At 45.3% G+C, this 26044-nt stretch overlaps 1 protein-coding gene across 4 annotated transcripts in view; it reads left to right on the top strand.

Moving 5' to 3' along the window:
* pus10 (pseudouridine synthase 10) overlaps positions 1-26044 on the top strand; it is a 143314-nt gene that overhangs the window by 39775 nt on the left and 77495 nt on the right. For all 4 annotated transcript variants that reach the window (XM_070889624.1, XM_070889623.1, XM_070889625.1 and 1 more), the window contains exons 5-8: positions 11054-11088; positions 19733-19841; positions 20262-20323; positions 23730-23775. In XM_070889624.1, the coding sequence (XP_070745725.1) occupies positions 11054-11088; positions 19733-19841; positions 20262-20323; positions 23730-23775 (252 nt within the window). The remainder of the gene's footprint in view (positions 1-11053; positions 11089-19732; positions 19842-20261; positions 20324-23729; positions 23776-26044) is intronic.

Raw genomic sequence — 26044 nt, 5'->3', positions numbered from 1 at the left:
TTTCAACGAGGGACCTAATATTCCAGGTCCCGAACTGCATATTGAGGGTGGAAAATGCCTGTGCGTGGATTTTTTTAATGTGTGGTGGCCGTTGCATACCAGCCACCACACGGGCTTGACAGAGCTAGGTCTGGTCCAATGGCAAGGGTTAACCAAGGCAACTGGAGGCCAGCTCTGCCGAGTGCACACACATATCGCAGTGTGGGCTGGCCTGTGCTGCCCCTGGGCCCTCGCCTCTTCTGGGCCCCGAACACATGCCTCTTCTGGGCCACGATCACGTTGCTCTGTAATCTCTCGCCACTCCTTCACCCCGACCTCACTGCTCCTGCTGTACCTGCCTAAGGTCCAATCACCGACCTGGATTATGGTGATTTCCAATCCAGTCGCTCTCCTACACCAGCTCGCGCTGCTCCCTGGAGTGGTATGCCACGCTGCTCCCAGGCTGCCACTCACCGCTCCTTTTAAGGCCCTGACCTGCCGCAGCCTGGGAGCAGCGTGGCGGCCCCGACCTGTGAGGGAACATCTGCTGTCTTACAGAAAACTGCTGAAATCAAAGTCATTGTGGTAATGAAACAATGGCTGAGATGTGATTTAGCTGGGTAACTGGCATATGTTATATAAACACAAAATTAACTGGGACCCATTCACTGTGATGTCAACCCATTATTGTGTAAACTGGAAAAAGCAGGCATTTAATTAGGAAATTATGTCATTCCTATGTGGTTTATATGTATTTGAGTATCTATTAATCACTTCACTGGTTGAGCGAATAACTGCCACAACCATCAATTGCCACATCCCTAATTAGAATTTCTGCAGTTTAGATATAAAAGTGGCAAGTTGTTAAACTATTCATTTTATAATAGTGGTCTTTACCTAAAAGGTCTTGTTACGTCAAACATTTTATAGGAACATCACCTCTATAATACTCTTTCTAAACCAAGATATTGTTTAAGATTTCAAACATTTGTTTGTCTTGACTGCACCAAAGTTCTATTCTTTCATATCTCATCATACTTTTTTACTTCTGTTTGCATTCTATTTGACTCATAGTTCAGAAGTTATCTTCGGGTGCATGGGCATTGGATTTACCAGCGGTAAACTGTATTTTCACCTTGTGGGCAGAAATATTAATATTCAAATATATCCTGAGCTAACTTTTGCAATCTATGAGCTCTTTTACTCAGTTAAACCATTGTCTACAGTGGGTGGCTGATACATTGGTGCAATAAGTGTGTCTTTGTCTTGGTTTGACCGTTTGAAAGTATCGCACTGTACAACTGGAGTCCTGTTGAAAGGAGAACAGAACTCCAGGCTGTACTAAAGACTTCAGGTGGCCAGGAAGCTGGACTTCTCTCCAGTAATTTTGAGGCAAGATTCCACATGTTTCATGCCCACTGCCACTAGAGACGCTGTGGAATGAGGGTTGCAGGTTCCTGCTTTGTAACAATGCTAGCAAGAGAGGTAGAATTTCTGCTGGGGGTTCTTCTGATCTCCCATCGTAATCTCAACACAAACCCTGAAGAAATGTCCAAAGCTTCAGCCAAAGTTATAGCGGACGATTGGGAGAACCCCCGTGGAAATTACAGGTGAGTGTGTAAATGTGGCCATTGATGGATTGAATTGATCTGCAGAACCACCTGTGTACCCCAGCACCTGGTGGTTTCAGACCTTTACTGCAGATCTTAAACTGCAGTGCAAATATTGGGCCAGAAATTGCTGCAATGGCAGATCTTGCATCTACAACAGACTCAGAAATGACACCCAAAAACCCCAGAGTTTTTTTAGGAACCATAGGTCCACCTTTTTCCTTCCAAACATGCTGCACTTAGCATGTCATGTACAAATTACTCATGAAATGTATCTCAAAATGTTATTTTCTGAAAGAAGTCTATCTAATTTGCATTTCTGAGTGTTGGAACTGCTTTGCATCCTGAAAATGATTGCCTTCCGAGACTAACAGGAGTGCAGATGGCAAGACTGGCACAAGCATACTACCAAGGCATATAAAAAGTTGTTAAAAATCTCGAGGAACAATTCACTACCTGTTTGAGTGAGATTCCACCGCTTCACTGTTCCCGGTCTGGGCGTCCAAGGTTGAGTGTCATGTCTGGACCATAAATCACATCATTAACAGGGTCCTTACACAAGAATACAAGAATTAGGTTCCAAAGATTCACCACCATCTGAGTGAAGAAGTTTCTCCTCATCTCAGTTCTAAATGGCCGACCCCTTATTCTGAGACTGTGACCCCTGGTTGTGGTGGGAATAATTTACATTAACGTCGTATATCCAGCAATTTCATGATCATAATAAACTTCAGTGGAGAGCCACATGGAAATAAGGTAATTTTAACGTTTCTTGCAAGGCTAACGGCAGAGTGGTGCAAATTGTCCAGCAATTTGTGGAGAATCGGTACTTGTGACATATCTCTTTTACACGCAAATTGCTGGCCTTTTTACGAATTAATAATGGCGAATGCCATTAATGCATCATTATTTTCCCAGCAATTTTGGTCTTTTGCAGTTTAGATCCCAAGTGAGAACCTTCACCAGGGCTAGGGGGAATTTTTTATTTTTACTAATGCTTGAAATTGTTGCCCCATTAATTGTCTTTTTGTGATAATCTATTTCTCATCTATATGCTGCCCCTTGACGACATCATCCGAAAACATGGCATCAGTTTCCACATGTACGCTGACGACACCCAGCTCTACCTCACCACCACTTCTCTCAACCCCTCCATGGTCTCTAAATTTTCAGACTGTTTGTCCTACACCCAGTACTGGACGAATAGAAATTTTCTCCAATTAAATATTGAGAAGACCGAAGCCATTGTCTTTAGTCCCTGCCACAAACTGCGTTCCCTAGCTACCGAGTCCATCCCTCTCACTAGCATCTGTTTGCAACCTAGGCGTCGTATTTGACCTGAAATGAACTTCCGGCCACACATCCGCAGCGTAACTGAGCACAAATAACTAAAACCACCTATTTCCACCTCCGTAACATTGCCCGTCTCCGCCCCTGCCTCAGCTCATCTGCTGCTGAAACCCTCATCCATGCCTTTGTTACATCTAGATTTGACTACTACAATGCACTCCTGGCTGGCCTCCCACATTCTACCCAATGTAAATTTGAGGTCATCCAAAACTCGGGAGCCCATCTCCTAACTCGCACCAAGTCCCGCTCACCCATCACCCATGTGCTCGCTGACCTACATTGGCTCCTGGTTAAGCACCGCCTCAATTTCAAAATTCTTAAACTTGTTTACAAATCCCTCCATGGCCTCGTCCCTCCCTATCTTTGTAATCTCCTTCACCCTCACAACCCCCCCCGAGATGCCTGCTCCTCAAATTCTGCCATCTTGAGCATCCCTGATTATAAGCGCTCAACCATTGGTGGCCGTGCCTTCAGCTGCCTAGGTCCCAAGCTCTGGAACTCCCTCTCAAAACCTCTCCACCTCTCTACCTCTCTTTCCCCCTTTAAGATGCTCTTTAAAACCTACCTCTTTTTTTGTCATCTGCTGTAATTCTTATGTGACGCGGTGTGAAATTTATTTGTTTTGTCTTACAATACTCCTGTGAAGCGCCTTGGGACTTTTTACTATGTTAAAGGCACTTTATAAATAAAAGTTGTTGTTGATAAAGTTAAAAATAATTTTAATGCCTCCAAAATGTACCTAACTAGAATGCCTATATCATGACTTCACCATCAAATGAATGCACAGGAGTTCAGACTATATTTTAGAGATGAATGAAACCTCTAAACCCAAAGCAGTTTCATCAAACAAGTATGAATATACCCTTAATTACTGCCATTCCATCCCTTCTAACTGGTTCTTCATCTCTTTTGATGCTCGAGAAGGCAGGGTACAATGTTGCCACAAGTTTGTCCCAAGATAGTGCTCAAAATTACTGTTAATGGGGAAAATCATGTCTATTATTGGAGATTTGTTTTCCACCGTTGCATATTTGCTATTCTGCAATTGTTTTAGCTTTTTTAAGTATCTAACAGTCAAATTGTGGTGTTAATGAAGGGCCTCATTGTAAGATGTCCAGTGATACTCCATGAAGTGTAATTCCTCAGCCACCCAGTAGAAGACAGCAATGTATATGCTTTTTGAAATGTGAAAATGTCACTCACTGTGGCTGATTCAACTAATCATATGGCATTTTAGTGCTGGAAACTAGATAGTCCCGTATAAAATAAGTTTGTTGTACAAACGTACTGTTTGCCAAATATTATGGGCTGCTCGTAACTTTTTTTTTTGCTTGCAACCCAATGATCAATTAATAGCTTCCCTAACAACTATTTATAGCAATGTATTTTTAGGCCATTAATTAAGTTGCTGATGTGTTAGTGCAGCACCATTCACCTTTTGGTTTTCTGAATAAATGTTCCATTTAAAATTGCATTGCAAACTTTTTTAGCCCAATTCCCAAATTCTCTCCCTCATTTCTCTGCTGCCAAAACACATCATACTATACCCAGTGATCGATTTCCAGACTTCTGTTGATGGTATTCATGGATTCCACTTGCAGAATGTACAAAAGGTGACATAATCTGTGATTCCTCTCCCCTCTTCCATGAAGAGAAGTAACAAGCATCAGCTCAATGTCATTCGCATTGATGCCCATTGGAGAACTTGCTACATGGGGAATTTGGCCCACAGATCCATGTCACATCACTGACTAGTAAAGCATGTTTTTAACTGAGGGAAATAATTTTGAGTTTAAAAGCTGTACAAAATAGATCAAACTTAGTTTCCAATATGTAAAGTCCTTACTCAATGGCACAAAACCCACACGAGGCACATTCTATAGACAAGGTCACACTATGACCTGAACCTTTATTCACAGGACCAAGAAGTGATGAACGTGTGTGGGACCTCCCTTTATATACCTGGATGACCAGGTAAGGAGTGTCTCCCACAAGTTCACCCCCTGTGGTCAAGGTGTGCATTGCTTAAGTATATACAGTATTGCAGTGTTGTTACATAGAGGTTACATACATGACATCACCTCCCCTCCCCCCCCCCCCCCCCCCCTCCCCCCAAAGTCTTATTGGGATCATAGGTTAAGTCTTTCAGGTGGTCTGCGTTCCCTCGTGGACCGCTACAGTTGGGGCTCTGCTTCTTGAGCCTTGGCGTGAGTATCTGTCACCTGTGGTGATTCTGGCCTGTCTGGGCTGACCGCTGGGACTGTGCATGCTGCTGAATGTTCTTGTTGCTCGTTCACTGGTGGTAGTGTGAGCACCAGTTCATGATCTTCCTCAGGTTCCTCAGTGTCTATGCTGAACCTTTTTTTTTTACTTGGTCCAGATGCTTACGGCATATCTGCCCATTGTTAAGTTTAATCACGATGACCCTGTTCCCCTCTTTGTCTATTACAGTACCCTCAAACCATTTGGGCCCCACGGCATGATTGAGGACCAATACGGGGTAATTTATTTCTATACATCTCCCCCTTGAGTTTCGGTCACGGTACTCGTTTTGGGACTGGCACTTGCCCTCAACTATGTCGGTCAGGATTGGGTGAATGAGGGACAACCGAGTTTTAAGTGTTCGTTTCATAAGTAGCTCAGCAGGCGGGACCCCCGTGAGCGAGTGCAGTCAGGACCTATAGGCCAGCAGAAGGCGCGATAGGCGGCATTGAAGGGAGGGTTCTTGAATCCTGAGCATGCCTTGTTTAATGATTTGAACCGCATGTTCCGCCTGGCCATTGGAGGCCGGCTTGAACGGTGCTGTCCTGACATGGTTGATGCCATTGCCCGACATGAACTCCCGGAATTCGTAGCTCGTGAAACATGGGCCATTATCGCTAACAAGAATGTCCGGCAAGCCGTGGGTTGCAAAGACCGCACGTAGACTCTCCTCAGTGGTGGATGTCGTGCACGAATTCAAAATGATGCACTCGATCCATTTCGAGTACACATCTACCACAATGAGAAACATTTTTCCCATGAACAGGCCCGCGTAGTCTACATGAATACGTGACCATGGCCTGGTGGGCCAGGGCCACAGGCTGAGCGGGGCCTCCCTGGGGGCATTACCCAGCTGGGCACACGTCTTGTACCTGCGAACACAATGTTCCAGGTCTGAATCAATTCTCGGCCACCAAACATGTGACCAGGCAATGGCCTTCATCAGAACGATGTCAGGGTGCTCATTGTGGAGTTCCCTGATGAATACCTCCCTGTCCCCTGGGGCATGACTACCCGGCTGCCCCATAGTAGGCAGTCAGCTTGGATGGAGAGCTCATCCATCCGTCTGTGAAACGGTCTGACCTCCTCAGGACATGCTCCGTGTTCGGGCGCCCGATCCCCAGTCAGGACACATTTCTTAATCAGAGATAGGAGGGAATCTCTTTGTCCAGATTTTGATCTGGCAGGCTGTGATGGGGGAGCCTGTGCTGTCAAAGGCATCAACGGCCATGACCATCTCAGCGCTTTGTTCCGCTGCGCCCTCGGGGTCCTGCTGCAATTGTATAGGGTATTGGTGAGGCCGCACCTGGAGTACTGCGTGCAGTTTTGGTCACCTTACTTAAGGAAGGATATACTAGCTTTGGAGGGGGTACAGAGACGATTCTCTAGGCTGATTCCAGAGATGAGGGGGTTACCTTATGATGATAAATTGAATAGACTGGGTCTTTACTCATTGGAGTTCAGAAGGATGAGGGGTGATCTTATAGAAACATTTAAAATAATGAAAGGGATAGACAAGATAGAGGCAGAGAGGTTGTTTCCACTGGTCGGGGAGACTAGAACTAGGGGGCACAGCCTCAAAATACGGGGGAGCCAATTTAAAACAGAGTTGAGAAGGAATTTCTTCTCCCAGAGAGTTGTGAATCTGTGGAATTCTCTGCCCAAGGAAGCAGTTGAGGCTAGCTCATTGAATGTATTCGAGTCACAGATAGATAGATTTTTAACCAATAAGGGAATTAAGGGTTATGGGGAGCAGGCGGGTAAGTGGAGCTGAGTCCATGGCCAGATCAGCCATGATCTTGTTGAATGGCGGAGCAGGCTCAAGGGGCTAGATGGCCTACTCCTGTTCCAAATTCTTATGTTCTTATGTTCGGTGGTGGCCAGTGGAAGCCTGCTGAGCGCGTCAGCGCAATTTTCGGTGCCCGGCCAGTGCCGGATGGAGTAGTAATAAGCAGCCCGCTGTATGCGGGCTGATGCATTGGCATCGACAGCCTTGCTGTCTGACAACAGGGATATTAACGGCTTGTGGTCCGTTTCTAATTCGAACCTCCTGCCAAAAAGGTACTAATGCATTTTTTTTTACACCATAGACACACGCAAGTGCCTCCTTCTCAACCATCCCATATCCCCATTCTGCTTGAGAGCGCGACCTGGAGGCATACGCCACAGGTTGTAGTTGGCCCTCAGCATTACTCTGCTGCAACGCGCACCCAACCCCATAGGATGATGCATCACATGTCAGAACCAATTTCTTACAGGGGTCGTACAGGGTCAATAACTTATTTGAACAAGTAGGTTTCGTGCCCGATTGAAAGCCCGTTCTTGACAGTCCCCCCAAAACCAATCACAACCCTTACGCAGGAGCATGTGAAGCGGCTCCAACAACGTGCTTAAGTTCGGCAGAAAGTTCCCGAAATAGTTCAAGAGTCCCAGAAATGAACGCAACTCCGATGTGTTGCCGGGCCTGGGTTCTCGTCGAATCGCCTCTGTTTTGGATTCAGTGGGCCGAATCACATCTGCAGCAACCCTCCTGCCCAGGAGCTCAACCTCAGGAGCTAAAAACACACATTTAGACTTCTTGAGTCGCAGGCCTACCCGGTCCAGTCGGCGTAGCACCTCCTCCAGTTTGTGGAGATGTTCCTCGGTGTCACGACCCGTGATGAGGATGTCGTCCTGAAATACGATTGTTCCAGGAATGGATTTAAGCAGGCTTTGCATGTTTCTTTGAAAAATCGCGGCTGCAGATCGAATGCCAAATGGGCACCTGTTATAAACGAACAGTCCCTTGTGTGTTGTGATTGTGGTCAGTAGTTTAGATTCGTCGGCCAGTTCTTGGGTCATGTAGGCTGAAGTGAGGTCCAACTTGGTGAACAGCTTGCCGTCTGCCAGTGTGGCGAAAAGATCCTCCGCTCCCGGGAGCGGGTATTGGTCTTGTAGGGACACCCGATTGATAGTGGCCTTGTAGTCGCCACAGATCCTGATGGAACCATCCGCTTTTAGGACGGGAACGATGGGGCTCGCCCAGTCGCTGAATTCAACGGGCGAGATGATGCCCTCTCAGCAAACGGTCCAATTCGCTCTCAATTTTCTCCCGCATCACATACGGCACTGCTCTGGCTTTGTGGTGCACTGGTCTGGGGTGATGCGTATCACTACTTTGGTACCTTTGAACGTCCCGACGCCAGGTTGGAATAGTGACTCAAATTGTTGTAGGACTTGTGAGCACGAACTTCGCTCCACAGATGGCATTGCGTACACATCCCCCCATTTCCGGTTCATCTCAGCAAACTAACTCCTTCCCAACAGTGTGGGACCATTGCCCGGGACAATCTAGAGCGGCAGCCGGTTCACTGATCCATTGTGTGTGACCGCCAACATTGCACTGCCTAGTACTGGAATGATTTCTTTGGTATACGTCCATAGTTGTGTCTCAATGCATTCTACTGGCTTTGGGTGGCCATAGATTTTCCAATTGTTGAATGCTCATGAGTGACTGGCTGGCCCCCGTGTCCATCTCCATGCGTACAGGGATGCCGTTTAATAAAACCTTCATCATCATTGGTGGTGTTTTGGTATATGAGCTGTGAATGTTTGCCACATGAACCCGCTGAACTTCAGCGACCATTGATTTGCCCCAAGAGTCATCCTGCATCACAGATCCCTCTTCTGGTCCATCCGCCTCGTAAATTAGCCTGGTTACAGGCTTCCTGCACATTCGAGCTAAATGGCCACTGAGGTTGCAATTCCTGCAGACGAATTGTTGAAACCTGCAAGTCCTGGCAGAGTGTTTGCCCCCACACCTCCAGCATGAGCTGAGATTCCCATTGTTGTGAACAAAGGAGCTATGACCCGGCATTCCTCGCTGATTGTCCCTTTGACTGCCCTTGAATACCCTGTCAATGGCCCCATCCCGGACCGCATTGTCCACTGTGATGGCGTAAATGTCTGTTCAGCCTGCCATTGTCTCTGTTGAAAACCTGCTCTGGGGTCTATTGCTGCCTGTGGTGTGTCGAACTGCCCTTGCCTGCCTGCGGGGCTCTGAGTTGCGTTTATGATATTGACTCCCTGATCCCCCGCCGCGTTGGAGGCAGAATTGCGCACGTATATTATTTTGGTTTCCTCCTCCCCCGCCATGAAAGTCTGAGCCATCAACGCCGCTGCTTCCAAGGTCTAGTCCTCGGTCTCAATTAACTTTTGGAAAATCCCCGCATGACCGATGCCCTCAATAAAGAAATTCCTTAACATCTCCCCCCTGCAGGCATCTGTGAACTTAGAGGCTGGCCAAGTGCCGGAGATCCGCAACAAAGTCCGGTATGCTCTGTCCTTCATGACGTCGGTGGGTTTAGAATCTGTGTCGGGCCATGTGTATGTTGCTCGCCGGTTTGAGGTGCTCACTGATTAGTTTGCTGAGCTCTTCAAAGGTTTTGTCCGCCAGCTTTTTGGGTGCTAGTAGGTCCTTCATGAGCGCGTAAGTCTTGGGTCCGCAGCTGGTCAGCAGATGTGTCCTTCGCTTGTCGGACGCTGCATCTCCCAGCCATTCTTTCGTGACAAAGCTTTGAAATCGTCCCAGTCCTCACCAACACAGTACCGTTCCTCTGTGCTACCGGTGGCCATTCTCATGGGTCGATTCCCGTTTCTCGTCGCCAATGTAAAGTCCTTACTCAATGGCACAAAACCCACACGAGGCACATTCTATAGACAAGGTCACTCTATGACCTGAACCTTTATTCACAGGACCAAGAAGTGATGACCCTGCGTGGGACCTCCCTTTATATACCTGGATGACCAGATAAGGAGTGTCTCCCACATGTTCACCCCCTGTAGTCAAGGTGTGCATTGCTTAAGTATATACAATATTGCAGTGGTGTTACATAGATGTTACATACATGACACAATAGTATATGGTTAGAATGGTTGTTTTTGTTTTAGTGCTTTCACGTTTGATGCCTGTTTAAAAAGCTCTATCTGAGTTGATTTGTTGGCAGGGTGGGCTATCATGGAATCAATGGTTATAGCACAGAAGGAGGCCATTTGGCCCATTGTGCCTATGTTAGCACACTTTATTCAGCTCTGGGTTCAGGGTTTGAATCTAGCACCATACTAATGGGATGAAACGTTGCTCTTTCTATCAGGATACTAAATGAAATGAATTTTAAGTAATCTCAACCCAGTTCCTAAATCCTTGGCATAAAGCTATCTGGACTTCAACACAGGTTTACAGTCCCACTTTGACCACAAGGGAGAGCTGGAGTGGAAAATAGAAATGGTCATCGCGATACACTAGGGTATACTCTTCTACAATGAAGTATACTGCTTAGGTAGAGGAGGAAGTCTTGCTCTATACCTGGCTATCTTATATCTGATCCGAAGCTGTATGATGCTGACAGTAAGTGCTCAAAATGGAAAAATGTTCCAGACCCCATCACTGATCAAAATTCTTCTTCCACTCCCATGAAAGCTATGGTTAAAACACGTTTACATGTTCATAAAAATAGACAGCATTAATAAATTAGGGATTTCAAAGTTCTTTCTAAAATGAGTGGAGAAAAAATTGATAATTATAGATAGAAATTTAAATGTTCCAAAAAAAATTGAATACTGTTGCTGTGTAGATTGAAGGGGGTTTCTAAAATCCTTGCACAATTGGTTGTGGAATGTCAATTGGTGTATATCAAATATGTGGTGTTCACTTCCTGTTTTAATGCGTGTTTTGGCGAATGGGCTGTACCTTCTGAAGACTGACTGTGTTTCTTGTGATGTACTTGGGCACTCAATCACAGATAATCAGGAAATGTTACCTCATTTTAATTGTTTACACTTGTTTTTTCTTTTCTCTTGGGCCTGCCTGATAGCATGCCACGTGGTTGCTGGTAAAACAGGAAGTAGGGTAAGTAATCATTGCAGGGAATTTTTCTTTGTGCTTGTTTTGCAATAACTAAAGGCAGAGTCTGTTGCTGCTTTCATTTTCAAAGAAGCTATTCTGTGAAATTACACAGCACTTTAAAAACTGGCTCAAACTTTTGTGAAATTGATTTTTTTATACAAGAAACGCAATTTAATTTTTCACTGTATTTAATTTTTTTGTCAGTTATCTTTTATATTCAATATAGCTGCTTTCTACTCCTACACTGCACTTTCCAGTCTCTAGTTCATGTACACTGGTAAAAATTTAATTTGGCAGACAATTAATTTTTCTCACATCAGATACCTAATATGATGTTGCCTTTTACATAGTCACATGGAATAGAAAGGCTTAAAAAATGTTTAATCCTTAGTGTCTCTGGAGAAAATGAAGGTTTTCATAATTGGTTAAAAATTTCAGTTGATATTTTTTAGAACATGTGGAAAAAATTGACAAATAAAAGGATAATCATGGTCTGTAATATGTAGTTATTGACGACTAAAAGTCCTTTCGAAGCGATCAATCACCTTTATTGTAAAGTAGATCTGGTAAAAAGAAAAGACTCAGAATCCAATGTCAAGTCACTGAACACTATATATTTATATATATATATATATATAAAAGGACTAGAGTCCTTCTCCAATCATAGCTTAATACATGTAAAGGATGACTGCTTCTCACACTCAGTTCACTTTGGTTGCAAGTCTCACTGACCCCCTTCACCCGAGATGGTAGGATGCTGTGGTTCATTGGTACCTACACATTAGTTTTGCTCCATATTAGCTGATAGAAAGCAGGCTTTGTGGATGAGGTGGATTCCCTCCGTGTGTGTTTTATTTTGTCTCCGTGGTCTGGTTGAGAATTGGTGAAACTCAACTGACATTAAGCCCTGGAAATAGACCTTAGCCACGAGGTGTTACTTTTCAAAGGAAGTTGCAAATAGCAGGTGAGGGGAAAAGCAGAAAATTATAAGTCAGCAATTTGAATGTGTTCATATGTCAAACTGAGAGCAACATGTGAGTCATTTGCAATGTCTGAAAAGAGTTCATTGATTCATAAGTGGTACTTAAGTCCAGTTTCCATATTTTTCAAATAAGAAGAAAATTACCATTTTTATTATCAACAGCTCTCAAAGAATTAATTACTATTTATTGTATTATTCCTGTTATCCTTTTTTGGAACAGTTTGGATGATGCAACTTACAATATGAGTGCATTACTATTGTTTTGATTCCATTCAATTCATGTGTGATGCATGGCACAGTCCCATTGTTTGCCAGAAATTGCTGAGTGGCATTGGAGCATGTCATATTGAGTGTTATAGTCCCAACTCATATTAGTTGCTTTTTTTTAATAGCACCACTAGATGCCGCTCCATTAGGAATGGTAAAGTAAACTGACTCAGACTAACATTATGCCGCATTCTTTCTTAAAGAAAGCACCACAAAGGCTTAAGCCACATAAAAACCTTGATTTTTTTTTTTGCTTGTTAGATGGAAATATATTTTCTGTGATTTGTGTTTTCTCTCTATAGACATAAGGTGGTTTCTTACTTTAGCTGGGAGACCATGGGCTTCTTGGATGCTATTCTATCTCTGGCCTCTGCTATGCACCTTTGATTTCTCTTCGTAGACGTGGGTCTGAGTCTGGCCCTGTCTTTTTTTTCCACCATCTCAAAACAGACTGCTCTACTGTTGCACAGACACTAGAAAGGGTTGGAAAGTGTGAAATTGTCCAGTGAGGGCAAGTGAGTTAAAATATAAATAATGACTGAGATTCACATTTAATCTCTGAGATTGTTCACAGCTTCAGTTCTGTTACCTGAGTAAATATTTTTGGAAAGAAGTATTGCATTTTGATGCAATCAAACATCACAAACCACTTCAGAGGCAACACTAGCACACCTTGCAGTTATGGGGGAAGGTTTAGAGAATGTGATTCAAGGCATGGTGGAAGGAGAATGTGGCAGAAGGCATGGCCAAAGAGGGGGGTTTTGAGGATGCTTGTGAATGAAGGGAGAGAGGGAATGAGGTGGAGAGGGAGGGACGGGAGAGGGAATGAGGTGGCGAGGGACGGGAGAGAGGGAATGAGGTGGCGAGGGACGGGAGAGGGGGAATGAGGTGGCGAGGGACGGAAGAGAGGGAATGAGGTGGCGCGGGAATGAGGTGGCGAGGGACGGGAGAGAGGGAATGAGGTGGCGAGGGACGGGAGAGAGGGAATGAGGTGGCGAGGGACGGGAGAGAGGGAATGAGGTGGCGAGGGACGGGAGAGAGGGAATGAGATGGCGAGGGACGGGAGAGGGGGAATGAGGTGGCGAGGGACGGGAGAGGGGGAATGAGGCGGCGAGGGACGGGAGAGGGGGAATGAGGTGGCGAGGGACGGGAGAGAGGGAATGAAGTGGCGAGGGACGGGAGAGAGGGAATGAAGTGGCGAGGGACGGGAGAGAGGGAATGAAGTGGCGAGGGACGGGAGAGAGGGAATGAGGTGGCGAAGGACGGGAGAGGGGGAATGAGGTGGCGAGGGACGGGAGAGAGGGAATGAGGTGGCGAGGGACGGGAGAGGGTGAATGAGGTGGCGAGGGACGGGAGAGAGGGAATGAGGTGGCGAGGGATGGGAGAGAGGGAATGAGGTGGCGAGGGATGGGAGAGAGGGAATGAGGTGGCGAGGGACGGGAGAGAGGGAATGAAGTGGCGAGGGACAGTGGCGAGGGGATGAGGTGGCGAGGGACAGTGGCGAGGGGATGAGGTGGCGAGGGACGGGAGAGGGGGAATGAGTAGGCGAGGGACGGGAGAGGGGGAATGAGGTGGCGAGGGACGGGAGAGAGGGAATGAGGTGGCGAGGGACGGGAGAGAGGGAATGAGGTGGCGAGGGACGGGAGAGGGGGAATGAGGTGGCGAGGGACGGGAGAGAGGGAATGAAGTGGCGAGGGACGGTGGCGAGGGGATGAGGTGGCGAGAGATGGGAGAGAGGGAATGAGGTGGCGAGGGACGGGAGAGGGGGAATGAGGTGGCGAGGGACGGGAGAGAGGGAATGAGGTGTCGAGGGACGGGAGAGAGGGAATGAAGTGGCGAGGGACGGGAGAGGGGGAATGAGGTGGCGAGGGACGGGAGATGGGGAATGAGGTGGCGAGGGACGGGAGAGAGGGAATGAAGTGGCGAGGGACGGTGGCGAGGGGATGAGGTGGCGAGGGATGGGAGAGAGGGAATGAGGTGGCGAGGGACGGGAGGGGGGAATGAGGTGGCGAGGGACGGGAGAGAGGGAATGAGGTGGCGAGGGACGGGAGAGAGGGAATGAGGTGGCGAGGGACGGGAGAGAGGGAATGAGGTGGCGAGGGACGGGAGAGGGGGAATGAGGTGGCGAGGGACGGGAGGGGGGAATGAGGTGGCGAGGGACGGGAGAGAGGGAATGAGGTGGCGAGGGACGGGAGAGGGAACGAGGTGGGGAGGACGGGAGAGGACAAATAAGGTGGGAGGAAAGGAGAAGGGAGACCATACAAAGTCTGTGGCCCTGAAGATGCAAAGGTGTTTATCAGATTAACACAAATTGAAAATCATTTCTCAAAGGATGCAGTGAAGGGCATTTAATATTGCTTTTCTAAATAGTGTCATTATGAGAGAACATTTTTAATTTGGGAGTAACATGACGAGGAGTGCAGTCAGAGCATAGATTTGCAAATGGTACTGGATTTAATGAGTCATAGTTCTATATTTCTTTTTATAAGTCTAAAAATGAAGAAGTAAAACCTTAAACTACCCTTTCTGGCTCGAGCTGCTGTTTTCAGACAGTAACCACTCCATTATGATGGGTAAAGTGAGCGGATGCAGCTTTGATCTTTTTTTATTTACACAGGCTAAATTAGGTGTTAAGAACATTGAGAATCAATGGTGAGTGATGCAGAAACTCACATTAAATGGGATCCTTTGGACAAGCATTCTAAAAAATGTTTTAATTGTGCACAAAAGTTATTGTGGGGAAGGGACAGCGGAGGAAGGTCGAGGAGGAAGCAATCTTGAATAAAATGTTTATTATTTGATACAAAAGGCTAGATTTTAATTAATTTGAATTCAGCCATGTGGTCAACAAAGAGTAAGGGTTCTGCAATTCTGCACACAACACAGTGGATACGCCCTACTTCTACTAACATAAAATGTGGTTCCTAGATAGCTTCATAACAATTTGGAGCTTTTTATAGGCTATGTTCGCTCGCCCTCGCGCCCGCCCCCCTCCCTCCCTCGCGCCCGCCCCCCTCCCTCCCTCGCGCCCGCCCCCCTCCCTCCCTCGCGCCCGCCCCCCTCCCTCCCTCGCGCCCGCCCCCCTCCCTCCCTCGCGCCCGCCCCCTCCCTCCCTCGCGCCCGCCCCCCTCCCTCCCTCGCGCCCGCCCCCCTCCCTCCCTCGCGCCCGCCCCCCTCCCTCCCTCGCGCCCGCCCCCCCCCCTCCCTCGCGCCCGCCCCCCCCTCCCTCGCGCCCGCCCCCCCCTCCCTCACGCCCGCCCCCTCCCTCCCTCGCGCCCGCCCCCCTCCCTCCCTCGCGCGCGCCCCCCTCCCTCCCTCGCGCCCGCCCCCCTCCCTCCCTCGCGCCCGCCCCCCTCCCTCCCTCGCGCCCGACCCCCTCCCTCCCCCCCCCCCCCCCCCCCCCCCCCCCCCCCCCGCGTTAAAAGCCTGGAAAAGAATAATTTCACAAAACCATAGATGTAACCAAGTCACTTTTTTTTCTCGTGAATTTAGGAATAGGTTGTCCCTGGAGCCCGACAGTACGGACCATGCTCTGCTAGCAGATAGAAGTAATGTGTGATGGATGTAAAGTTCCAATAACTTGAAACCTTGTCCCCTCTTCTGGTGATAAACATATGCAACAGAGCCTTGTAAATAAACCAAAGCCCTTTTCCTCTATTCCAAAAAAATCATTTTCAGCTATGAGTTGGGGGGTTTCCAAGGAAATGGAAGATCAAACTGACTTAAAAAAAAAGAAGCAAGGAATTACAAAGCAATGAATCGTCATGCGAGAAAATGTGGAACAAGTAAAGGTCATTTAGTTTATCAAACTCATTTGTTTTGGTACTTTTATACTGGTACTCATTCGGTTTTGATTCTATGTACTATCTCACTGCACTTTAAGAATCCGGCTCACTTATCCCACCGGCAGAATTATAGAACCACGAAAATACTGAATTGATTCTGCTGCTCGGGTAAAGGAGCCGGATTTAGTTTTGTGAAGAATGCTGGTCAGCCAGGATCTGAACTAAAGAAGTGCCAGTGCAAAAGTGCCATTCTACAGTTTATATACACTTCGATTGCAGACTGACCAGGGATATTCAACATTCAGGAAGGATAGATAGAAAGGAAAAGGAGGCGGGGGTGGTGTTGCTGGTTAAAGAGGAAATTAATGCAATTGTAAGGAAAGACATTAGCTTGGATGATGTGGAATCGGTATGGGTGGAGCTACGGAATACCAAAGGGCAGAAAACGCTAGTGGGAGTTGTGTACAGACCACCAAACAGTAGTAGTGAGGTTGGGGACAGTATCAAACAAGAAATTAGGGATGCGTGCAATAAAGGTACAGGAGTTATCATGGGCGACTTTAATCTACATATTGGGCTTCCTGGAGTGAATTAGGGATGGTTTTCTAGATCACTATGTCGAGGAACCAACTAGAGGGCTGGCTATCCTAGACTGGGTGATGTGTAATGAGAAAGGACTAATTAGCAATCTTGTTGTGCAAGGCTCCTTGGGGAAGAGTGAGCATAATATGGTAGAATTGTTTATTAAGATGAGAGTGACACAGTTAATTCAGAGACTAGGTTCCTGAACTTGAGGAAAGGTAACTTCGATGGTATGAGACGTGAATTGGCTAGAATAGACTGGCGAGTGATACTTAAAGGGTTGATGGTGGATAGGCAATGGCAAACATTTAAAGATCACATGGATGAACTTCAACAATTGTACATCCCTGTAAAAATAAAACGGGGAAGGTGGCTCAACCATGGCTAACAAGGGAAATTAAGGATAGTGTTAAATCCAAGGAAGAGGCACATAAATTGGCCAGAAAAAGCAGCAAACCTGAGGACTGGGAGAATTTTATAATTCAGCAGAGGAGGACAAAGGGTTTAATTAGGAGGGGGAAAATAGAGTACGAGAGGAAGCTTGCCGAGAACATAAAAACTGACTGCAAAAGCTTCTATAGATATGTGAAGAGAAAAAAATTAGTGAAGACAAACTTAGGTCCCTTGCAGTCAGATTCAGGTGAATTTATAATAGGGAACAAAGAAATGGCGGACCAGTTAAACAAATACTTTGGTTCTGTCTTCACGATCGAAGACACAAATATCCTTCCAGAAATACTAGGGGGTCTAGTGAGAAGGAGGAACTGAAGGAAATCCTTATTAGGCGGGAAATTGTGTTGGGGAAATTGATGGGATTGAAGGCCGATAAATCCCCAGGGCCTGATAGTCTGCATCCCAGAGTACTTAAGGAAGTGGCCCTAGAAATAGTGGATGCATTGGCGATCATTTTCCAACAGTCTATGGACTCTGTATCAGTTCCTATGGATTGGAGGGTAGCTAATGTAACACCACTTTTTAAGAAAGGAGGGAGAGAGAAAACGGGTAATTATAGACCGATTAGCCTGACATCAGTAGTGGGGAAAATGTTAGAATCAATTATTAAAGATGAAATAGCAGCGCATTTGGAAAGCAGTGACAGGATCGGTCCAAGTCAGCATGGATTTATGAAAGGGAAATCATGCTTGACAAATCTTCTAGAATTTTTTGAGGATGGGAGAACCAGTGGATGTGGTGTATTTGGACTTTCAAAAGATTTTTGACAAGGTCCCACACAAGAGATTGGTGTGCAAAATTAAAGCACATGGTATTGGAGGTAATGTACTGACGTGGATAGAGAACTGGTTGGCAGACAGGAAGCAGAGAGTCGGGATAAACGGGTCCTTTTCAGAATGGCAGGCAGTGACTAGTGGGGTGCCGCAGGGTTCAGTGCTAGGACCCCAGCTATTTACAATATACATTAATGATTTAGATGAAGGAATTGAGTGTAATATCTCCAAGTTTGCAGATGACACTAAGCTGGGTGGCGGTGTGAGCTGTGAGGAGGATGCTAATAGACTGCAGGGTGACTTGGACAGGTTAGGTGAGTGGGCAAACGCATGGCAGATGCGGTATAATGTGGATAAATGTGAAGTTGTCCACTTTGGTGGCAAATACACAAAGGCAGAATATTATCAGAAAGGCGGCAGATTAGGAAAAGGGAAGGTGCAACGAGACCTGGGTTTCATGGTACATCAGTCATTGAAAGTTGGCATGCAGGTACAGCAAGCGGTGAAGAAAGCAAATGGTATGTTGGCCTTCATAGCTAGGGGATTTGAGTATAGGAGCAGTGAGGTCTTACTGCAGTTGTACAGGGCCTTAGTGAGGCCTCACCTGGAATATTGTGTTCAGTTTTGGTCTCTTAATCTGAGGAAGAATGTTCTTGCTATTGAGGGAGTGCAGCGAAGGTTCACCAGACTGATTCCTGGGGATTACAGGACCGACATATGAGGAAAGACTGGATCGTCTGGGCCTGTAATCATTGGAGATTAGAAGGATGAGAGGGGATCTCATAGAAACATAAAAAATTCTGACTGGACTGGACAGGTTAGATCCAGGAAGAATGTTCCCGATGTTGGGGAAGTCCAGAACCAAGGGACATAGTCTAAGGATAAGGGGTAAGCCATTTAGGACTGAGATGAGGAGAAACTTCTTCACTCAGAGAGTTGTTAACCTGTGGAATTCCCTGCTGCAGAGAGTTGTTGATGCCAGTTCATTGGATATATTCAAGAGGGAGTTAGATATGGCCCTTACGGCTAAAGGGATCAAGGGGTATGGAGAGAAAGCAGGAAAGGGGTACTGAGGTGAATGATCAGCCATGATCTTATTGAATGGTGGTGCAAGCTCGAAGGGCCGCATGGCCTACTCCTGCATCTATTTTCTATGTTTCTATATACCCAATGCATTTAGTCTTTTCAGAAAACCTCCAGCAAAGTTTCTCTCCTAAAATATTGAGCAAAACTCCAAAACACCTATCAAATCTTGCATCATTACTAGTCCATCAGTACTTGTCCATTACTCGTTGCCTTCCTTGGCATTACATTTTCAAAGACACTTTGAAATGAACGATTACAAAAGGTTAACACTTATCAAGAGGTTTGGATAACTGTGGACTGCTTATGTGGTGTATATGCAGAATCCTGAGTGTGTGACTGTTCCAACACAGTCCCAGCCATATGTTTTCTTTATAATTTGAAATGTTAAATGTTGATGTATCCGGGTTGAAATAAAGCATTGCCTGCCTCCTAGGTAATGGGGTGTAATCTTAAAACCAGGCTGACATTGTACTATGCAACTGGGTGAACCATGGCCATCTAATTATCACTTCAGGTTTAAGCATAAGTTCTTGCCTTAAAGCATTTGTACAGCATTCTTTGTGATCACATTTGATGTTGCTGTTATTACTGCAGCACAAGCCATGTGATCCCAGTTTTCCATACTATTCTGGTCAGTTCAAGGTTCCTCCATATAATTGAGCACTAATTAACATAAGGTTTAGATTAAATTTTCAAGCATTATACTCTGTGTTTGACAGACAAGGAAGTTTTCCAACAAAGGATGATATTTTACAACTTAAAGAAGTCTACAAGTGGATAACCCATCCTCTGCTTTCTGAGGAGCTGGGTGTACCTGTTGATGGAAAGGTATAGTATTTGTCTGCAGAATTTCACAGTGATCATTGGCAATGTTTACATTTTTATTACAATTATGTTTTCAAAGTTTAATGTGTTAGAATGTTGAAATGTAGTGAAATATCTTATAAAACTAGATTCATAGAATAGCTGTATTTTAACGACTGGAATGCTAAATTTGATTGGCTCGCTAAGAACTAAAATCTCATTAACCTATGAGAACATCTTGATGGGAATAAGTGTAAAGAAAACCCATTTCAATTATATTCTTTTAAATTAAAAATAAAGTGGCTTTATTTTATCTTTGATAAATAATTCTAGTGTTTAAATGGTTACTGTTCTGAAATGGTCAGACAAGACTCTGGCCAGACCATAAAGATTGCCATATTAATTTATTCACTAAAGAACAAACTGTCTTTGTTTCAATACTAGAGCTTATTTGAAGTGAGTGTGGTCTTCGCTCACCCTGAAACAGATGGGGATTGTCACTTTCTGTAAGTTGCTCTATTTATCATTTCCCTACTTGTTGTTGAACGCTAGTGTATTTTTATAGTTTATTTATATAATGACCCACTTATCACAGGCAGTCCCTCAGAATCGAGGAAGACTTGCTTCCACTCTAAAAATGAGTCCTGATGTGGCTGAACAGTCCAATATGAGAACCACAGTCCCTGTCACAGGTGGGACAGATAGTCGTTGAGGGAAAGGGTCTGTGGGACTGGTTTGCCGCACGCTGTTTCCGCTGCCTGCGCTTGATTTCTGCATGCTCTCGGCGATGAGACTCTAGGTGCTTAGCGCCCTCCTGGATGCACTTCCTCCACTTAGGGCAGTCTTGGGCCAGCGACTCCCAGGTGTCAGTGGGGATGTTGCACTTTATCAGGGAGGCTTTGAGGGTATCCTTGTAACGTTTCCTCTGCCCGCCTTTGGCTCATTTGCCGTGAAGGAGTTCCCAGTAGAGCACCACTTAATGCCAACAGCAAATTATCGCTTAAGACATTTATGAGAATAAATGACTCTTCCTTGTACTATATCATGTTTCTGGAGTGCCTGAAAGGACTCTTGAATTTCACGGTGCTTTTTTGTTGCATTGCATCAGTTTTTGTTGCTGACACAAAAAAAAATATTTTTAAAAGGTAGACAATAAAGGATCTGTTTTCAGTCTAGAGTGTCTTAAGTGAAATGAGTTTGGCAGTCTCAGCCCAGATGCGAGTGGTCACAAGTCCACATCATAAATCATTTAAGGCAGGTTGGGCAATGTAAAAGAAGCTTTGCTCTCTTTTTAATCCAGTTGCTGCTGACACTGGGCACCTAAACCAGAAAAGCATTCATTTTTTATTACTGACACCTCACCTTAATGATTAAACAAATCTCTTACCAGTGTTATTAAGGCTGTAGTGACATTAATTGCTGCCATTTGCAACCTGCAGAGTAGTTGCTTCTGCAGCAGGGAGCTGGCAGTCCACTTTCCCCAAACCTTGGAAAGCATAACCGCAGGAGTGGGGTGGAGGTGGGAGAATTGCACTGCCCTGACATTGGTGACATTACCGCTAACAGAACTGGCTATCGCAGGGCATGAGTTTCTTCATGATATAATCAAAGGAGCCATTTACCTGTCACACTCTTCTCGAGTGCACTCACATTCCAGTCATAGTTCTTTGGATACCCTGTAGAGAATGATGTGCCTCCTCTTTAATGTGTGAAAAGCTAGTAAACCAGCCTTGCTCGTATGGTGATGTGACTGGGTTAGTTAATACTAACAGCGATTTTTTTTTTTTAATAGGAAACTGTATCCTGTATACTAAATGTAGAAATAGGAGTTGCCTGTCTGAGGAATTAATCGCACATTGCATCTTTTGCCTCGTGTCTAAGTGTTGAGGACTGGTTTTGTTTCCTCCATTATAAGTAACACTAACTATTCTACCAACTAGCCGGATCCACAAAAGCTTTTTACCTTTCGTGTCATGCTGTGGGTTTCTGTTAAATCTACAAAACCGAAGTTGAGGGAGAGAAATATTCTATGTGGAGCACACTACATAAAGCTAGTGGCCTTGTCAGTGATAATTTCTTCTGCCTTTTGAACTTTGAAAGTCTGGACATACTGCACGAGAGCCTTGTTACATTTTATTATATGTAATTGTGATGCCTTGCTGAAGTAAGAAACAAGATGTTGGAGGATCTATTATGACACTATTTGCAAAGTGCGCAGCTTCTAATTACCATGGGCTCAATTTTCCCTAGTGATTTGCGCCGTTTTTTTGGCCCGTTTTAAAAAAAAATATATATATATGTTTCCCCAATCAATGTGCGCCAGCATAACTCAGTTAATTACGTTTTTTTTTAGATTCATGTTTTTTTTTTGTGTCATTACCTGCCACCCGCGCCAGTTCTGGCCATTTAAGCGAGTTTGGCCAGCTCCGATTTACTCCAATTCGTCTTAGGACGCCGTAAGTGGCCTCTGGGGAAAAACCTTCTGGTTAGTTAAGAAAATTGGCGCAGGTAAGTAAATCAGCACAGCAGTTGCAGTTCCATGACCTGGACAGCAGCAGCAGAGAGGGGAGAGAGTGTAGGACAGAGGAGAGAGCGGGGGGGCTTTTGGGCATAGTTAGGAGCGGGGACTGGGAGGAAGGAGGCCATTCGGCCAGGGATAGGTGCAGGGACCGGGAGGCCATTTGGCCTGGGATAGGAACGGGGACCGGGGAGGCCATTTGGCCTGGGATAGGAACGGGAACCGGGAGGCCATTTGGCCAGGGATAGGAACGGGGACCAGGAGGCCACTCGGCCTGAGATAAGAGCGGGGACCGGGAGGCCATTCGGCCTGGGATAAGAGCGAGGACCGGGAGGGGGGAGGCCATTCGGCCTGGAATTAGGAGTGGTGACTGGCACCGGGAGGCCCTTCGGTCTTGGATAGGTGCGAGGACCAACATCAGAAGCGGGGAGGAGGGGGGGTAGACTTTTGTCATTACACTTTAATAATTTAATGGAGGTAAGTTGCTGTAATGTGCTTGTGCAGGTTGGTGTGAGCTAGCTGTATGTTTCACTTTCCAGCCTCATCCCGCATTGTGTCCCTGGTTACTGTGGCAACCCGATCTTTTTGGCGCTGATCTTGGGCTCCACCCAAAAAACTAAACGACAATCTAGGCAGCGCCAAAATGAAGAATTCAAATGGGAAAACTTGGATGATTTTTTTTTGCCGTGCTTGGGCCCCAAAAAAATGGGTGTAACTCTTTAAGTACGCCAAAAATAGCATTGGGGAAAATTGAGCCCCAAATGTTGTCCACTCCGAACTGAAAGTTATACAAGGCAACTTACAGTAGTGAGTTGAGCAGCTCTTTCGGGAGTGGGAAATAATCACACCATTCAGATACTGTGATTTTATTGGATTTTCCTTCATCCTGGTATTTGTTGCTGATCTGGGGCCTCAACATGCTACGACTCCTTTAGACCAACAAAAAACAAGCGTGAATTAGCTGCATTGGTGTGAGTGAAAGCACATACTCGTAACTCTAGATAAAACTCTAAGCATTTCCTTAAATGGACTCTACTGTGTGTTTTTTCATCGCTGTAATTAACTCTGTGGGCAAGGAAGTGAGTGATCCAGGATACTTCTGCAGTCCCAGTAATGACTTGCAACACAGGTCCCACAATCCAGTTGGACCCATACTAATTGGAAACTTCAATTGCTTGAGATAGAGAGAATAAAAGTGAAAAATCAATATATGTCCTATCTTTTATTATTTCGGGTTTGGCTGACCTTGAACATTTGAGATTGTGTGACTAGAACTTCAGTGTTTTTAAATATATTGCTACTTTATGTATTGCAGAGGAACAATTAAAAACTTAACCTTTAAAGCTGTGATTTTGTTAGAATTTCCTTAATCGTGGTATTTGTTACTAATCTAGGGCCACAGTATGTCGTGACTGCTTTCGACCAACAAAAAACAAGCAGGTAATTTTTTTTTTTTGTGCCATTTTTGAAGGTTAGCCTGAATTAATTCTGCAGTGTTATTTCAGTGATACTTTTGTTTTGATAGCATCCTACTAGCTGAGCAGTAATAATGCTGGTTTCACAAGTAGTTTTTGCGCTAATTGACTGATTAATTTCTTCTGGATCCTGACTAGAAAACCTTCATTAAAAAGTAATGTTTCAGTTCTGGTAAAGGGGAATACACCTGATAGTCATGCCATCTCCCATTAGTTCATCAGGAAGGCACGTTGCAAGCGGTTGTGAAGATGTATGTGGCCTTGGCTGCCCTGCTTGCACTTCTGGATGAAGGAAAACTGTAAATGATACTTTAGGGTTGTTTTGGACAATAGCAAGTAATCAAGAGTAATTCTATACAATGATGCAAATTCAAATAGAATCTAGAGTTACTCTTTGAATGTTTATGTGCATCCCACCGTGGAATTTGGAGTTGAAGTGATTGTCTTTTTGTTTTACAAATATGAAGCCTTTGTTCCAATAAGCATTTACTATCTGTGCAGCCATGGTAGCAAATCTCGGGATGATTTATCATATGGAATCATAGAATAGTGCAGCACAGAATGAAATGTGAATATGGGATTTCTGAAATAACACACAGTTCTGGAAATGCAAATTAATCAACCTGCACCCGAAACAAAAAGGAGAGTTGTTTCAGCTAGGACCCCATCCTCAGGAGTTGCAAGAGGCCAACGGAGTGAAGAAATGGCTGAATGTGGAGAGGCGGGTTGCCCTATGCTGAAATTTGGCATTGTACTGTAGTTGGCTTGAATTTTCATTATTTGAGAGTCTGAGTAATTTTAGTCACTTTATTTGCTGTGTGAAACTTGCATTGTGTGAGAGTTTCTGGAAATTATGGTTATCTAGTATGAACAACAACTATTTTCATTTATATCGTACCTTCTAAGTAGTCAAACATCCTAAGGCGCTTCAAACGAGTGTTCTCAAACAAAACTTGACACCGAGTCACATAAGGAGGTATTAGAACAGGTGAGAGATGGGCTTTAAGGAAGGTTATACTAGCTTTGGAGGGGGTACAGAGACGATTCACTAGGCTGATTCCGGAGATGAGGGGTTACCTTATGATGATAGATTGAGTAGACTGGGTCTTTACTCGTTGGAGTTCAGAAGGATGAGGGGTGATCTTATAGAAACATTTAAATTAATGAAAGGGATAGACGAGACAGAGGCAGAGAGGTTGTTTCCACTAGTCGGGAAGACTAGAACTAGGGGGCACAGCCTCAAAATACGGGGGAGCCAATTTAAAACCGAGTTAAGAAGGAATTTCTTCTCCCAGAGGGTTGTGAATCTGTGGAATTCTCTGCCCAGGGAAGCAGTTGAGGCTAGCTCATTGAATGTATTCAAATCACAGATAGATAGATTTTTAACCAATAATGGAATTAAGGGTTATGGGGAGCGGGCGGGTAAGTGGAGCCGAGTCCACAGCCAGATCAGCCATGATCTTGTTGAGTGGCGGAGCAGGCTCGAGGGGCTAGATGGCCTACTCCTGTTCCTAATTCTTATGTTCTTATGTTCTTAAGGAGAGGTAGGGAGGCGGAGAGGTTTAGGAAGCAAATCCCAGAGCTTAAGGCCCAGGCAGGTGAAGGCACACCCACCAATGGTGGAGCGATTAAAATCAGGGATGCGCAACAGGCCAAAAAAGGAATGCAGAGATCTTGGATGGTTGTAGGGCTGGAGGAGGATACAGAGAAGGCGAGGGCTGCGACCATGGAGGGATTTAAAAACAAATTGCGGCGTTGCCAGACCGAGAGCCAATGTAGATTAGCAAGCACAGGGGTGATGGGTGAATGTTGAATGGGACGGTGCAGGTTAGGATATGGGTAGCAGAGTTTTAGATGAGCTCAACTTTTATGAAAAATGGGAAGCCAGCTAGGAGAGCATTGGAACAGATATTCTATGGGAGCAGGAAAGGTTCCCGGAGTGCACATTACAGCAGGTGGGCACCCAGAGCTGGCGATAGTTTGAGAGGTGAGTGGCCATCTTGGTGCAGTGGGGGTAGGAGAACTTGAGTGATGGCAGTCTAGGAAATCCTGTGGCTCTAAATTTGTTTCATCGGCATACATACAGTCCTGAAACTTAATTTTGTTATGGTCATTATTTCTGAAAAATAGCTAAAGTGAAAGAGGAGTCCAAGACAAAGATGTTGGATTGGAAAATAGACAATTTCAGTAGTATGAAAGTGGACATAGCACAAATTAATTGGTTGGAAAAAAAA

This window comes from Pristiophorus japonicus, chromosome 9 (genome assembly GCF_044704955.1).
Source record: "Pristiophorus japonicus isolate sPriJap1 chromosome 9, sPriJap1.hap1, whole genome shotgun sequence".
In the NCBI taxonomy this organism is placed as follows: Eukaryota; Metazoa; Chordata; class Chondrichthyes; family Pristiophoridae; genus Pristiophorus; species Pristiophorus japonicus.
This window is presented reverse-complemented; position numbering and strand designations above follow the sequence as displayed.